The sequence below is a fragment of the Mya arenaria genome, chromosome 10 (genome assembly GCF_026914265.1).
Source record: "Mya arenaria isolate MELC-2E11 chromosome 10, ASM2691426v1".
NCBI classification, from domain to species: Eukaryota; Metazoa; Mollusca; class Bivalvia; order Myida; family Myidae; genus Mya; species Mya arenaria.
The window spans coordinates 61,841,458-61,858,845 of NC_069131.1; the positions used below are offsets into that span (position 1 = coordinate 61,841,458).

The following is a 17,388-nucleotide window of genomic DNA, read 5'->3' on the forward strand; positions in this document are numbered from 1 at the left end:
AGCCCAAAACACAATCACATGAAAGGTCACTATAAACTCATTCTATGTATTAAGTTTGGTTGCAATATGTCAACACTAATTGATGTTATTCAGTACCAACATTTAGTTATTTTTAGTAACAGTGACCTTGATATTGACCCTAGGGGCCCTTAACGCAATTCCATGAAAGGTCTCTATAAACTCTTCATGTATACCAAGTTTGGTCACCATATTTCTAACCAAATTAAAAATATTTAATACCATAGGTTAGTTTGATGCAGCCCTCATGCTGGCACGCCCTAACAACGGCATACATCATTCTAATAACCTGGTTTCACTTTGATTTAAAATATATAAATGTGCCTGTCGTAAGCAATAAAAAAAAGAAATGAAGATGAGATTTGCATGAATTGAATCAATATAAGCGAAAGACTGTTTGTGCTTAATATTTAATAAAACATTGAAAACTACGAACATAACTTCTGTTTAAAAGCGCTTGGTCCAAGGCCCAACAGGCCATAAACAAGAGACACACAGTGCCACAAGGCAGTATAAACAATACTCAAGTTTATAGGACACTTCGATTTCACTGCTTTAAAATGGTCAGTAGCCCTTCTCAAAGTCAACCTCGTACATCAGCGGTTGCCCATCACAATATCTCCTGTAGTTCTCCACAAACACATCCACATACCGTTGAATATGCTGAAACATAACATTGTAATATACATGTATATCAGATGAGTATTGAACTCGAATACCTTGGTTTCAACATTTGATATAATTTATATATTTCAGTGTATGTGCTGTAATTTTTTGGTGTTATTTATGTGCCATGTTAGTGTTGTTTTGTTCGTCGATCGATATGAGTTTCTCGTTTAGAGACTGTTGAGCCTTGTGCCTTAAATTAGGCAAATAAGTTTGGCTACTGAAAATGTCCCTCTAGTTTTCATTGTATTATTTAATTCAAAAACAAGGATGCTCTCTGATCAACTGGTCTAAAAAAGTAAAAAAACAACAACAAAAAACTAACCGTCAAGCAAAATATCAGGTTGTTATACTCTTTATATGCTGTTTGATTTTTTTCTGTGCCTTAAGGAATCCGCACGACAAATGTGTGAACTCTGAATTGCTCGTGACCCAAAATTACTTTGGTATCATTTGACAGGATTTTGTTCGAAGAATATGTAAAACATTTACCGAAAACAAACATGCTTTTTGGCCTTGAACCATTGCTAAATCTCAGACAATTTCACATATCATTTCAGTTGAAAGTACAAAAACTCAAACTGCAATAATTTCATGTACAGTGTATTTTGGTAATTTATGTTTCTTTATTTAGACAACATCATTATACCAAACGTATGTGGGGTCACCGTGCATTCAAATTTACCGTTATGGTTAATACAGCGTTCAGAGAACTAGCTTATTTTTCAATCGGAACTCCTCGGCCATTTTTATCGAAAATAACATCAGATGTATGCCGGTACATCAGTTGAAGAAGTTCGCAAATTTTTGAATTATATCACTAATTAAATGTATTGTTTTAGAGTTGTATTTATTGATCTAAGTTTAAATTGATTGCCAGTGAAGTGATTTATTGCAAACATTATTAAGGTTCCCACCAGTAAAGTCATAAAGTTGATCTGCTAAATAAGATTACTACGCGATCTACTTGCAGTGGACTTAAACGTACCACTTTTTGAGTATGTAAACCGTCCAAATACATCCGAGGTTGTTTTCGATAAAAATAACCGAGGAGCTCCGAATGCCTTATTTTTGGTCGGGTTTCTTGCACATGCTCTTAGTTAATTTTAAGGCCCTTGGATGTTTGTCTCAGTAGTTTCAAATATACTGTATTTATTGTTGATGTCGCAAGGACCCATTTTTTGCCACGTAATAGGGACTAATGGGCGCTCTTATCAAGTTATTAAAAATCAACCTTTTTCGGTTTATGATAGCACAAAATAACACATTTGACTGAAGTTGACAGCACTATTCATTTATTTAAATGAAGTTGCATATATTTTATAGTTCTATAAGTGAAATGATTTTCATTTCATTATATTAATCAACATATATATATATTTACTTTTTACCCTTTAAAAGCCCGTGTTTATTACTTTGATATAGGAGCTGAATTCTTACTCCTTTGGCTTTCAAATAAAGCCAATCACTACATGTATAGAAATGGTAAATGTCCAAGTTAAAACGTACCCTTGGATCTCTCGTGTATCCGGATATGTGTGGTGTTATCAGCACATTTTGTAGAGTCCAAAGAGGACTGTCCGGTGGAAGGGGTTCTGCAGGGTTCACATCTAGGACCGCTCCCCCAAGCCAACCCTCCCTGAAATAATGCCGTATAGGTAATATATCGACAAAACATACACAGCATTATCTCTTCTCTATATCAGATAACCATTAGAATAAAGGATTTTACATCGGATGTGTTTGATCATAGAGAGGTACCATAGGGTACTGCAAGATGACAGGGCTACGTATCGTTCATACCTAGGATAGAACCGCCCAGCCATCCCTGCTGTAATAGTACGGTAATAGTTATATACAAAATGTATTTGGTGAAAAAGAGGTCTCAAAAGGTATCATCTAAGTGTCACACCAAGGACAACGCTTTCCAGTCCCCTCCCTTATAAATATAAGGTAATAACTATATACGGGATGTGTGTGGTGATAAAGTGGTCCCATTGGTGCTCATAGACTTTAATGGTTATTTAGGCCGGGTTCAAGTAAAGAATCGCACCTCCAAGACTTTATCACCTACCAGTAAACCCTCCTAGTTATGTTAAAGTCATAGTTATTATACGGGATAAGCGCTGGCACCGGATTATCAAACTCCATAACATTTATTTTTATTTAAAAAAAACCCATATAATTCTAAACTCAAATCTACGATGCCAACATGTAAAAAAATATTGATTTTCTAATATTCTCAGTGGGACTATGATTATATACAGTACAAAGTGGATATTGAACTTCTTTTTAATATTTTTTTCATATTCTTGGCATCGTAACCTTAAGCTTGAAATTATAAGACTTTTTTATTTAAAACAAATAGTTTGAAAATCCGGTGCCAGTGGGGATTTGTGTGACAGAGAGGTCCCATAGGATACTTCAAGAGGATGAAGGACTACACCTTCAAGCCCCCCTCCTCTCCATGGCAAAGGTAAGTTTATGTGTTTATATACCATTATAATGATAACTTTATTTAATGAAGATAACAAGTTAAGGCACATCAGTCTTAAACTATGACAATACAGAGATCATACAAATACAGGATTTAACAATTATATAAAAATCATCGATTACACACGCAAATTATGCAATCAATAGTCAACAATTCTTAATAATGCAACAGGCATTTATAATAGAACTACGAGTTTTCATTATTCATTTATTGGTCTTTAATACGGTATGTGTTATACAAAGCTTCAACAGTATTTAATGTAGAGGCTTGTCCAATAAGAACTGAAATAGTGGTCCATACATGTTTGGATAAGTAAGAAAACGACTCTTATGAAGTGAACTGATATTTTTGTGGGAAGCGGACCTTAATTATTAGAATTGTTTGTAAATGAAATTACTTCACTTGAATATGTTGGCATGAGTCCAACCAATTGGCAAGTTGGCATTGACAATTGCTTATTTTTCATATCAAAACGGTAACCAACAAGCCCTTGAATGGATGCATGTAATTTGAAACGATACAGTCAAACCTGTATTAAGTGGCCACCTTTATGAACAGGTCAAAGTGGCTGCTTAAGACAGGTGACCACTTAATTAAGATGGTAAATTTTCGCCACATTAGCTTTGTTTAAATACCACCATCAGTATATGTATGCTCAAAGGAGATTCTATTTACAGTAGACATTTTTTGAGATATCAAGTTGTATAATGTACTGGACTCCTTTAGGGACATTATTAAAGCATTGCATCAATTTTATGGATATCAGTACTGGTATGGTTGCATGCTAAAATGAATTATATTGGGAAATAGGTTAGAGAAAGAAAACAATCTGAGACATGCGAAACATGGTCTATGGTCTGTGTTTAATTATAGGGTTGGTCGGGAATCCGTCTTTTTCTTTTTACACCTTACCCTGTTGGGGTCAACGATTGAAAAAAAGATAATCATTTACATGATGGTGCGTCTAACAGTTAAACCAACTACAAGAATCTAAAATAAACCAATACGAACGTTGACAATACCTGATCGCAGTCACCAACGTTATTTCATCTATGAGGTCTCCACGTCCAGTGTTTATTAAAACCGGTTTCTGTGTGTGTAAGACAAGCATTTAATAAAAGCAATACCAATAACATTATATAAATGGATGCGTATGAACAAATGCCTGTTTACCATTTTGAAACACAATCGCTTTTTTATAGAGATTACCTAAGCTTTACATTCTTGTTCTTAAGACTGCTAGTGTCATGGGATTCATTGGTGGTATCTTCAGTCGAAGGCAGATCAATAATACAGAGTACACGCCTTACGTAAGCAACTATCTGACTTTAAAAAGCGCTTGTGGTTAAAAACAGATAAACAGTCAACTATAACAAAACAGCTCCGCCTCAAGCAAACTCATGTGTGGTCTAACAGTTTATTTCAGATGCATTTTTTTCTATATAGTGTTTCGCAACATCATCAAAGTATTTATTCCCTCAATGTATGTGCATAATTTAAACAACGCTAATACTAGATGCGTGCTCGTTAAAATATTCCAACATATCATCCCAACCTTTGACAGCACACTTTGAGAACTTTGAGATTATCCCCGGACAATGTCATTGGTGGTATCTGGGGTCGTTGGCAGCCAACAGCAGATACATTCCACAGTTTCCATTATGATTCCATTTTTCCTATGATTTATAATAATATTCCAAGATTTTGTCCTCACCTTTTGACAGCACGCTTTGAGAATATCCCCTGACAACATATTGGCAGTATCTGGGGTGCCTGGTAGACAACAGCAAATATAGTCGACAGTCGCCAACACCTCATCTAAGCTTTCTATGGTCCTAGGTAAAACAACGAAGAATGATTATTAAGATTGACATATAGCTTATATTTGACTTTTTTAATAATAGGGAAAACATGACGTATACACACGTATATACATGTACATACATGTTTGTGTATTAGTAACAATGAGGCTGGAACATCTTCTAGACAATCTGTTTAAGGTTTTTATGCAGACCTTAACACGTTATTAAGATAAAGATATATTCACTATAATATTAACCGAACAAACACTTTGTTGATTTAAGGAGACCGAATGGCTTTTACTCGTACATAAATGTATATTAATGCATACCTGGGACCAATAATTCATTACTCCCAGTGCATACGTACACATATTGGTCAACAGCATCATGTTGCATTCTTTCTTCTGTTCTAACTTGCTTAGTTACGCCAATCACCGTCATACCAAACTGTTTGCAGCGTCTTCCAACTTAAACAAAATGCAAATACTTATAAAAGATCAATTATCATAAATCAGTGTGAGGAATCACGTGCCTTCAAGGGGTTCTAGCATGTGTCACCACGGGCCACAGCCGATGTTAAAAAAACAAGTAAGAGACGTTAATTTCTGAATAACTTTTTTGACAGAAAATATATTAAAATATTTCTTAGACCATAAAAGGCTATGTATACACATGTGAAATGTTTTAGATTTGCTTGTATTTTAATGATGGCTAAAATTGGCCAAAATTTAAGCGTTGCACCGCTCTACAAAATTCCATCAAATAGAAATTTTGGAAAAGGATTGCATCATTAAAATACAGGCAAATCTGGGATAGTTCATGTTGTAATATGATATCTGCTACCTGCCAGTGGTAAGGCTTATCAGCATTCTGTTGTTAGCTAGCGTCGTATATATATATCGTAAATAAACTATATACATGGCGGTCTTTATCTTTTATCTATATAGTTTATAAATAATACGGCATGGTGGCAGCGGTGGGATAAAACTCAACAACTACATGTGTATTGGAACTATTTACACACGTAAATAAACAAAATGGTACATTTTAATTTCCAACATCTGGATAAATTTGACTTCCAAAAAGCAAGAACAGTGGGAAAGGTTGTTGAAATTAGGCTTGCATCAGGATTAGGAACAACGAAGAAGAAGTGCAAGTCAACACTTAAACGGGGGGGGGGGCAGAAAATAGCATAGTCTTTCGTAAGCTTAAACATAAATTTCATATCTTTTCTGACAAAAAAGGTATTTCGAAATGAATGTCACTTAATCGTTTTTACTGAATTTCGAAAATATTACTTTATCCTTGTATTAATCTTTGAATAACGAAAACACTTCTGACTCCAATATCAAAAAAATTTACCCTGTATATCAAAATAGATAATCGTATGTACCAATTAAGCAAATATAAAGCACCCTGTGTATCATTCAAGTAAATGTATCAATAAAGGCAATCTAGTATACATGGGATGCAAATGATAGCAAATGGAAAATAACCCTGCGTACCAAAAACAGCAACGGGAAAATTACCCCATGTAATAAAAAAAGCACTTGGAGAAATTACCCTGTGTACCAAAAATAGAAACTGGAAAATTACCCCGTGTACAAAAAAACAGCACTTGGAAAATTACCATGTGTACCAAAAACACAAACTGGAAAATTACCATGTGTACCAAAAACAGTAACTGGAAAATTACCCTGTGTACTAAAAACAGAAACTGGAAAATTACTCTGTGTACCAAAAACAGTAACTGGAAAATTACCCTGTGTACAAAATACAGGAAATGGAAAATTACCCCGTGTATAAAAAAACAGCATTTGGAACTAAAAAACAGCACTTGGAGAAATTACCCTGTGTACCAAAAATAGAAACTGGAAAATTACCCCGTGTACAAAAAAACAGCACTTGGAAATTTACCATGTGTACCAAAAACACAAACTGGAAAATTACCATGTGTACCAAAAACACAAACTGGAAAATTACCCCGTGTACAAAAAAACAGCACTTTGAAAATTACCATGCGTACCAAAAACAGTAACTGGAAAATTACCCCGTGTACAAAAATAACACTTGGAAAATTACCCTGTGTACCAAAAACAGTAACTGGAAAATTACCCTGTGTACCAAAAACAGTAACTGGAAAATTACCCTGTGTACCAAAAAAGTAACTGGAAAATTACCATGTGAACCAAAAACAGTAACTGGAAAATTACTATGTGTACCAAAAACAGCAAATGGACAATTACTATGTGTACTAATAACAGCAACTGAACAATTAGTATGTGTACCAAAAGCAGCAACTGAACAATTAATATGTGTACCAAAAAACACAACTAAACAATTACTATTTGCACTAATAACAGCAACTGAACAAATTACCTGATGTACCAATAACTGGACAATATATATCCTATATACCAGAAACAGCAACTAGAAAATTAATATGTGTACAAATAACAGCAACTGGAACATTACCCTGTGTACCAAAAACAGCAACTACGAAACTACTATTAATTCATCAATAACGCAAACTGGAAAACTACCCTGTGTACAAAAAAAACAGCTACTGAAAAATTACCATGTGTACCAATAACAGCAACTGAACATATTACCGGATGTACAAATAACATCAAAAGAAAAATATACCAATAAAAACATATAGAATATAACTTAAGCATATACTATTATATAATATTACTATGTACGAACAACATCAACAAGAATATAATTATGTGTGCCAATAACAGCAACTTTAATACTACCAGGTGAACCAATATGAGCAAGTAGATTATTAATATTTGTACCAATAACATCAACTGGAAAAATACCTTGTGTACCAATTACAACAACTGGAATATGGTGGGGTACCCTGCATACCAATAACATCAACTGGAAAATTACATTGTATACAAATAACAGCATCTTGGAAATTTCCTTGTGTACCAATAACATCGACTGGAAAATTACATTGTATACAAGTAACAGCGACTTGGAAATTTCCTTGTGTACCAATAACATCGACTGGAAAATTACATTGTATACAAGTAACAGCAACTTGGAAATTTCCTTGTGTACCAATAACATCGACTGGAAAATTACCATGTGTACAATAAAACAGCAACTTGAAAATTACCCTGTGTACCAAAAACAGCAACAGAATATTACCCTGTGTACCAATAACAACAACTACAATATTGCCATGTGTACCAATAACATCAACTAGGATATTGTCATGTGTACCAATAACATCAACTAGGATATTGTCATATGTACCAATAACATCAACTAGGATATTGCCATGTGTACCAATAACATCAACTAGGATATTGTCATGTGTACCAATAACATCAACTAGGATATTGCCATGTGTACCAATAACATCAACTAGGATATTGTCATGTGTACCAATAACATCAACTAGGATATTGTCATGTGTACCAATAACATCAACTAGGATATTGCCATGTGTACCAATAACATCAACTAGGATATTGCCATGTGTACCAATAACATCAACTACAATATTGCCATGTGTACCAATAACATCAACTAGGATATTGTCATATGTGTCAATAAAATTATCTCTACGTGTGCCAATAACATCAACTACAATATTGCCATGTGTACCAATAACATCAACTAGGATATTGTCATATGTGTCAATAAAATTATCTCTACGTGTGCCAATAACATCAACTACAATATTGCCATGTGTACCAATAACATCAACTAGGATATTGTCATATGTGTCAATAAAATTATCTCTACGTGTGCCAATAACATCAACTACAATATTGCCATGTGTACCAATAACATCAACTAGGATATTGTCATATGTGTCAATAAAATTATCTCTACGTGTGCCAATAACATCAACTACAATATTGCCATGTGTACCAATAACATCAACTAGGATATTGTCATATGTACCAATAACATCAACTAGGATATTGCCATGTGTACCAATAACATCAACTAGGATATTGTCATGTGTACCAATAACATCAACTAGGATATTGCCATGTGTACCAATAACATCAACTAGGATATTGTCATGTGTACCAATAACATCAACTAGGATATTGTCATGTGTACCAATAACATCAACTAGGATATTGCCATGTGTACCAATAACATCAACTAGGATATTGCCATGTGTACCAATAACATCAACTACAATATTGCCATGTGTACCAATAACATCAACTAGGATATTGTCATATGTGTCAATAAAATTATCTCTACGTGTGCCAATAACATCAACTACAATATTGCCATGTGTACCAATAACATCAACTAGGATATTGTCATATGTGTCAATAAAATTATCTCTACGTGTGCCAATAACATCAACTACAATATTGCCATGTGTACCAATAACATCAACTAGGATATTGTCATATGTGTCAATAAAATTATCTCTACGTGTGCCAATAACATCAACTACAATATTGCCATGTGTACCAATAACATCAACTAGGATATTGTCATATGTGTCAATAAAATTATCTCTACGTGTGCCAATAACATCAACTACAATATAACCATGTGAATCAATAACAGTATAAAGAATATTACTAAAATTTATTATCAAAAACAGCAACTACAAAATTAATATGTGTGCCTATAACAGCAACTGGACAATTACGCTATGTACTTATAAAATAATGAAACATATCCAAGTGTATCAATAAAGTAACTGAAAAGTGTCATGTGCACCAATAAACCGGTGTGTAAACAAAAATGTCATTTATCCTGTGTTCCAATGACAGGTCAATGCACACTAACCCTGAGTAGCAATACAGGCCGATGAAAATGTGTACCAATAAAAACAATCAATTTTTTCCATGATATGTACCAAAACAAGTCAATCAATTTACCCTCGCTGTGTACCAATAAAGCCAAACTCTTTTCTCTCGATGTGTACCAAAAATAGTCAATCAATGTACCCACGATGTGTACCAATAACAGTCAATCAATTTACCCTCGATACAAAGTGTTAAGATCCTTATAAAAATCGCCATGTATGCAGTACCAATGATAATAATGAAATATACCCTGTGTTCCAATATGGCCGACACCAAGCACACACACTCGAACGTCACCCAGAAAACGTTTGTCGCCGAACTCAAACCAAAAAATAAAGACAATATTATATACATCTGATTCAATCATTAATATTTACACCTCAACTTCCATTCCTTAAATGAACTGCCTTTCGGCAATTGCGTTTAACAATCGATAAACGCAACATCTTCGGATATGTTCGGATGTTCATTGCATAACAATATACACACAGTGGCTTGATGACAAAGACTCATTAAAGTCACATCAAGCCACTGTGAATATACATGCAAAATATTGATCTTGTTATTGTTTGTATTGTGTCAGCAGGTCCCGTAAAATATAAATCAACATTTTAGAAAGTGTTATTTTTTTTAGTTTTACATGTATTGTTGCCATAAGTGTTTGCATTTTACGTTTAAAGGTGATTTCAAGTGGTTGATCTTTTCCCGCGTTATTGTGACGTCATTTGAAAAAATGCTTCCGGTTAAAGTCGGGTCGTTCTATTTCAGAATGGGTAAGAAAGGGTTAATGAAAGGTTTTCTTCGGACTCCACACACTTTGACCATCCCAATTGCGTTCATACCCCGATAATGACATCAAGCCCGCAATTCATTCCTTAATTGAATAATTCATCAATTGAGTATTTTAAACTACGGAATTGAGTGTTTCAGTCTATATGGATTAAAGTCAGGTTGATTCATATATTTTTTCATCTTTGAGACATAACAAAGTAACAAATGCTCATACTTCAGTTAACTTTTGAATATGTAGTCAGTTTGAATGTTTAATCAAATAAGTGATAACTTTATCAATATGTAGTCAGTTTGAATGTTCAGTCATATAAGTGATAACACTGATAACTTTATCAATATGTAGTCAGTTTGAATGTTCAGTCATATAAGTGAAAACACTGATGACTTTATCAATATGTAGTCAGTTTGAATGTTTAATAAAATAAGTGATTACTTTATCAATATGTAGTCAGTTTGAATGTTCAGTCATATGAGTGAAAACACTGATGACTTTATCAATATGTAGTCAGTTTGAATGTTCAGTCATTTAAGGAATGAATTGCGGGGTTGATGTCATTATCGGGGTATGAACGCAATTGGGTTGGTCAATGTGTGTGGAGTCCGAAGGACTCCACGCGTACTTTGGCCAACCCAATTGCGTTCATATCCCCGATAATGACATCAACCCCGCAATTCATTCCTTAAATTTACACCAATAGTTCATTATTTCATTCAAGAATTGTTAAAAAAATCTTCATTTCATTTAAGAAAACCTTTAAGTAATCCGTTCTTACCCATTCTGTAAATAGAACGATCCGACTATAACCGGAAACATTTTTTTTCAAATGACGTCACAATAACGCGGGAAAAGATCAACCACTTGAAATCACTTTAAAACGTAAAATTGAAACACTTCTGGTACCATTATATTTAAAATATAATAAACTAACACTTTTAAAAATGTGATCTATATTTTACGGGACCTGCAGACAAAATAGAACCAATAACAAGATCAATAGCTTTCATGTATATTGTTATGCAATGAATTACGATCCGAAGATGTTGCGTTCATCGATTGATGAACGCAATTGCCGAAAGGCAGTTCATTTAAGGAATGGAAGTTAAGGTGTAAATATATAAGTGAAAACACTGATAACTTTATCAATATGTAGTCAGTTTGAATGTTCAGTCATATAAGTGAAAACACTGATGACTTTATCAATATGTAGTCAGTTTGAATGTTCAGTCATATGAGTGAAAACACTGATGACTTTGTCAATATGTAGTCAGTTTGATTGTTCAGTCATATGAGTGAAAACACTGATGACTTTATCAATATGTAGTCAGTTTGAATGTTCAGTCATATGAGTGAAAACACTGATGACCTTATCAATATGTAGTCAGTTTAAATGTTCAGTCATATAAGTGAAAACACTGATGACTTTATCAATATGTAGTCAGTTTGAATGTTCAGTCATATAAGTGAAAACACTGATGACTTTATCAATATGTAGTCAGTTTGAATGTTCAGTCATATGAGTGAAAACACTGATGACTTTATCAATATGTAGTCAGTTTGATTGTTTAGTCATATAAGCGATAACTTTTATCAACATGTGTTCAGTTTGAATGTTTAGTCAAGCCAGTGATAACATTTCTCAATATGTAGTCAATATGTAGTCAATAATGATTTAGTCAAGTTAGTGATAACTTATTTCAATATGCAGTCAGTTATCATGTAAGTGTTAGCGAGGAAAGGGGTTCCATATAAGCCTTTGGCTTTCTCCTCAATCATCTCACTAGTACACAGAGCTAATATATACATTATACACTTACTGTTTCCATTGACGATCTCTCTGCGCCTCATACATTGGGAACACTCTCTTCTCATTGGCTAGAATGTAGGTAATCATGTATTCGGAGACGAGATCTCCGGTACACGGGATTCGGGTCAACCGGAAGCTTGGACGCTAGCATAGAAAATTTAACACTGTTAATAAAAACGAGAAGCGTCATCATACGCATGATTGGCTGTTAATTTTAAATTGTGTACTCCCATAAACAGTGTTTTTTTTTAAATAATGGCACATTGGTACGAAAGAAAAAGTATAAAAGTGATAACAAATTCATCTCTTCAGCTCGAAGAAAACATTACGATGTCAACATACAATATGGAACTTTTCGGAAAATCAAACAAAAAGCAATCAGAAAATGATAAAATTATGATATTGTAGAACAGAACAGAACATATATTGTATTTAGACTTGTACAATGTACATCGTCTACATATACAGATATGTTTTCATATATCATGTCAACGTGTTTATACAGCGTGTTATGGCAAATGGTAAATTAAACAACATACTAATTGCAACAATAATTAGAGGTTGAACATGTATTGTACAAGGACATGGGAATTTACCTTTTCTCGGCAGTATTGCTTCGTTATCAAGTTAACACCTGAAGCAAAATAATAAATATGCGATTTTTATATCGAGTTGAAAATATGAATTCTGTAACACCAAGAAAATGATGAAACCAAAATCGACTGAACTTTCCAAGTTTTGTACAATCTTTTTTGTTTTATTTTGAAAACACCATTTGAATTATTTTGTAAAACATACGTTCACACTCAATCGTGCAATAGATAAAATTACCTGCACAGTTTCCCTGTGGTCACGGAATGGCTTTTACCTGCACTTTTTGCCTGAAGCCAGCGAAGGGCGGGGAAGGCGTCAAGTCCTCCCTTTACCAATCCCGTGTCGCAGAACAAAACCTCCACTTCATTCCCGTGTGCCCGCATGTCTTCAGTATCGATGACTAATCCTACATCTGAAAAAGGCAAGCCTGAATTGAAATTTCAAATACAATTAAATACCAACATACGACATTTGTCGTCCTGCATTTGAAACCTTTGATTTAAAAGTGTGAATGTCCGAATTTATACTGTGAATTAATTTAAGGATTTTTTCAATGGTCTGCAATGAATTTATTAGAAATAAAACGATTAAATAGAAATAAAACAAGTTTTGAGCTATTTAACATGCATCGGTATGTGTGCCATTGTGTATTTCTATATCGCCATCTGATTCGATTAGAGCGATGTCATTTAACCAATGGTATGCGACGTTATAATTATCGCTCAATGGATGCGATCAATCCTTACATGATATATCGTTGTAACATAAATAAAACATGAACAAAACAAACCGAAAACTAACTAAAGAAATTTTCAGTTTGTATAGGGAGCAATCCTACCTTGCTTTGAGGCTTTTAACTCGACGACATTAGCCTCAGGCAGTGCTTGTCTCACAAACTTTCCCAGATCCGGAAAATAATAACTAGACACGTAAACTGCAGGCAAGTGTCTTATAGAGTCCATAGCTGCACTATTCGCCATATCATACGGTAAACAATCGTTGATACGTTTGCTCAAACTCGTTTACTTACACATAAATAACTCCTGATTAGGGTAAGTGGTCGTTTAGCACAATTCTACCTGATAAAAGTAGGTTATCTATGCATACCCACGTACAAACATATAGTGTATGTCTTTTGATGTAGCATTATATACAGCACACCGGCTTAAGCTCCGACGAAATACAGTTTAAATTGTACTAATTTCAGTTTACTTGATTGTGACGAAAGCTGTTAGGTAATACAACCACTCTCGATTCCTTTTCCTGGGTAAACATTAATACTTGGGTTGTATTCAATATGTTACTATAGTCAATCTTGTAGTCATGCTTCAATTAATGGCCCCATTCCCTGTATACGTCGGTTATTTATAAAGTACCAGGAAATCCGATTAGCTGTACCAATCATAGACCAACATTAAAATCCACCCTTGGTGTCCATTTGTTTGTCATTATTATATAAGTACCCCTAGTTGGGATCGAACCCACAACCTCAGGGGTGGTGATTAAACCACTAGACCATTCTCACCCTCCCAAGACAAAATGTTGAATGATTCGTGAAGTGGGATGATATTGATTCGTACCAAAAACGACCATATTGTTTTGCAAATATATCTTTAAAGGGAACACGTGCTATTTGAATACTTTTAAAAATGGAAGATAAACCACTCAATGATCGAGAAAGAATACAAAATCAACATATTCACAAGGCATTCAGAAAAAGTCGATACACGCCATTATAATAGATTTTCTTGCAATTCTTTTTCACTTTCAGTGTCTTTGAAGGTGCGTGAAGTTAGCCGGATAGTCGGGCAGTGTTCCGTTTTGAGAATATATCTTGTTTGGTCAGCCGGAGACACAAACACAAACAAATGAATCGACTGGCTACGGGGATATGTACCTGGCAACGCCCATTCTCGAGGATTATATTAAAGTCACCATCCCACGGATAATTTGTTAACCTTCATGACCAATACCCACAAGGATGGCTTAAACTTACAAAACTCTAATTCCGACTTTTGATGGTACTCACAACAACAAATGTGGTAGGTAAACGACCTACCAGCTCTGTGTTAACTTAAGGTAATTCAATAGTCGCTCACGTTTTATACAGCTGGAAACATGTTTTGTATTATATTCCTGTTGCATCATAGCACATTAACTTCATCAGGGAAACAAACTCGTAAACAAAACCTTGTCACATTGTGTGAATGGTTTGTTTGTAAGATTTTCTTTGATCAAAACTGGTAGTTTTCTTTAGAAGAAAAATGACGATCTAAGTGATAAACATTCTTACACGTAGTATTATCAACTTTATCTTCCCGAATCTCGTATTCATCGTATTTTTGTCTGCATGCATTGCAGTAATAAAAAAAACCCATGTTATATATAGTCAGTGAACATGTTATTTCACTGTGCTTATGACAAGTCGTATAGGTTTAAAGGCACATTACCTTTATTTTGAAGTAATCAAAATAAATATAAATCAGTTTTGAAAATTTTGAATAGCGTACACAGATTAATTATGCAAATATAATGTTAGATTCAAGACTTAATACAGTGAGATATGCAGCCTGAGACATTATCCAATACGACATGAGGGACAGATACATTCGCCGGGTTTTATGTAACATGTTATTTAACATATATTCATTTGAATGTTTTCTAAGGTGACTATCGATTTTATGCGTCTGGAATCGATGCCGCTACTGATTCCGTAAACGTTTCTACGGGTAGTATTATGAACACATTAACACTTTTACTTCTGGGCTTGTACCTGAAGTTTTCAGAATTCTCTTAAAAACAAAGTTCATAATCTATTATATAACCTAATGACTATAAGTCTGCCAGTGTTGTGCCTCTTTTTAAAAAGAATGATTAACTGTCTGTGGATAACCATCGATCAATTTTCAATTTTGCATCCAAAATCCTAGAAAAGAAAGTTATGACCAGGTTGAAGGTTATTTTAAGGACTGCAATTTGCTGTATAAATTTCAGTCAGGGTTTAGGAGTGGTTTCTCCACTGATATTTGTCTTGTCCACCTGATAGACTTTATCAGACAGGAAAATGATGAGGGTAATTAATGTCGTGGGCATGATTCTCTTGGACCTCCAGAAATGTTTGATACTGTGGACCATTCCATCCTGTTAATGAAACTTCAAGTCTCTGGTCTTAGCCTCGATATCTTAAAATGATTCAAATGTTATATTTTCGACTTCGGTGTTTCAAGTACACTTTCTTCTACCGCTAGTGTAACATGCGGTGTCCTTCAAGGTTCTAATTTTGGTCCTTTCTATTTTAACTTTATGTGAATGATATGTCAGCAGTTGTGAGCGAAAATCTTCGGCTATAATATGATGATGATTTTGCTCAACTCGTATCTAATAAAAGTTTATCTAATGTAGACCGAAAACTTGAAATTACTTATAAAGTAAATCAATTGTTAAATGACAACAAATTATCTTTGCATTTAGGTAAAACCAAGTCTTTTGTTCGAGCCACAAACTACAGTTACAGTCCAATCTGAATATAAATTGTAAAGGATTTCTTATTGAAACCACTCCTTTGTTAAATATCCTTCGCTTACCATCGATCAGAATCTGTCCTTTAGTTCCATGGCCAACTCAGTTTTAAGAAAGCAAATGCTCGCAATTTTTATCGTAAGAAAGATTATTTTACTCAAAATACTAAAAAATGCTTGCGACGTCCCTAATTCAATGCCACTGTGATTATGCATGTTGCATCGCCAAGATTTGTTCTTGATCTTGACTCCATGTCTTGTATAGGTCAAGGACACTTAAAATCCATGACCTGGTAAGCAGTTAAAAAAAGAGTTCCAAATTATGCTGTGTCAGTTTTTTAAGTTAGAAAGCAAGCTGACCCGAGATTATATGATTGACAATTTTGTTTCTCAAGCTCTATTAATACTCACAACACTAGACTTAGGAATAAAGGAGGTTTCTGTCTACCAAAGGTCATAGGTTCTGGATCCAAATCCCTTACTTTCTTAGGTTGACAACTGTGGAATAGTTTACCCGTGGAAACACATGTAACTTTAATTAGGATTCTTCAAGCTAGTACCTCTTATTGTGACCTTAACCTTGAACAGAGCTGGCTGTAACATGCGCTCTCTGTGACCTTGACCTTGAATAGAGCTGGCTGTAACATGCCCTCTGCACATCGTCTCAATATGGTGAACCTTTGTGGCGAGTTATGTTTTTTTTCAAGCAGTTCAAGATCTATGGAGCGGACACAATGTGTGAAGGACAGAGGGACTGATGAAAAGACAGACAACTCGACCCAACAATATGTCTCCCCATTTATGGAGGGTGACATACTTACAACTGAATTGAACTGATATCCACTCCATCTTGCAGTGACTTAGCATCTTCCTGCTTCTTCAAAAATG

At 34.5% G+C, this 17,388-nt stretch overlaps 2 protein-coding genes across 2 annotated transcripts; both read right to left on the minus strand.

Annotated features, from left to right (window-relative positions):
* Positions 1–426: 426 nt before the first annotated feature.
* LOC128206685 (glyoxylate/hydroxypyruvate reductase B-like) lies at positions 427–10,111 on the minus strand. Its single transcript, XM_052909298.1, has 6 exons — positions 10,041–10,111; positions 5,351–5,450; positions 4,896–5,016; positions 4,204–4,271; positions 2,194–2,323; positions 427–681 (listed from the first exon to the last, which is right to left on the minus strand). Exons 2-6 carry the CDS (start codon positions 5,422–5,424, stop codon positions 583–585), a joined length of 492 nt encoding a protein of 163 aa, XP_052765258.1. The 5' UTR covers positions 5,425–5,450; positions 10,041–10,111; the 3' UTR covers positions 427–582.
* A 2,283-nt stretch (positions 10,112–12,394) lies between these two features.
* On the minus strand, positions 12,395–13,962 carry LOC128204892 (uncharacterized). Its single transcript, XM_052906294.1, has 4 exons — positions 13,821–13,962; positions 13,257–13,394; positions 12,985–13,022; positions 12,395–12,532 (listed from the first exon to the last, which is right to left on the minus strand). The coding sequence occupies exons 1-4, from the start codon at positions 13,960–13,962 to the stop codon at positions 12,395–12,397; spliced, it is 456 nt and encodes a 151-aa protein (XP_052762254.1).
* Between the last annotated feature and the right edge of the window lie 3,426 nt (positions 13,963–17,388).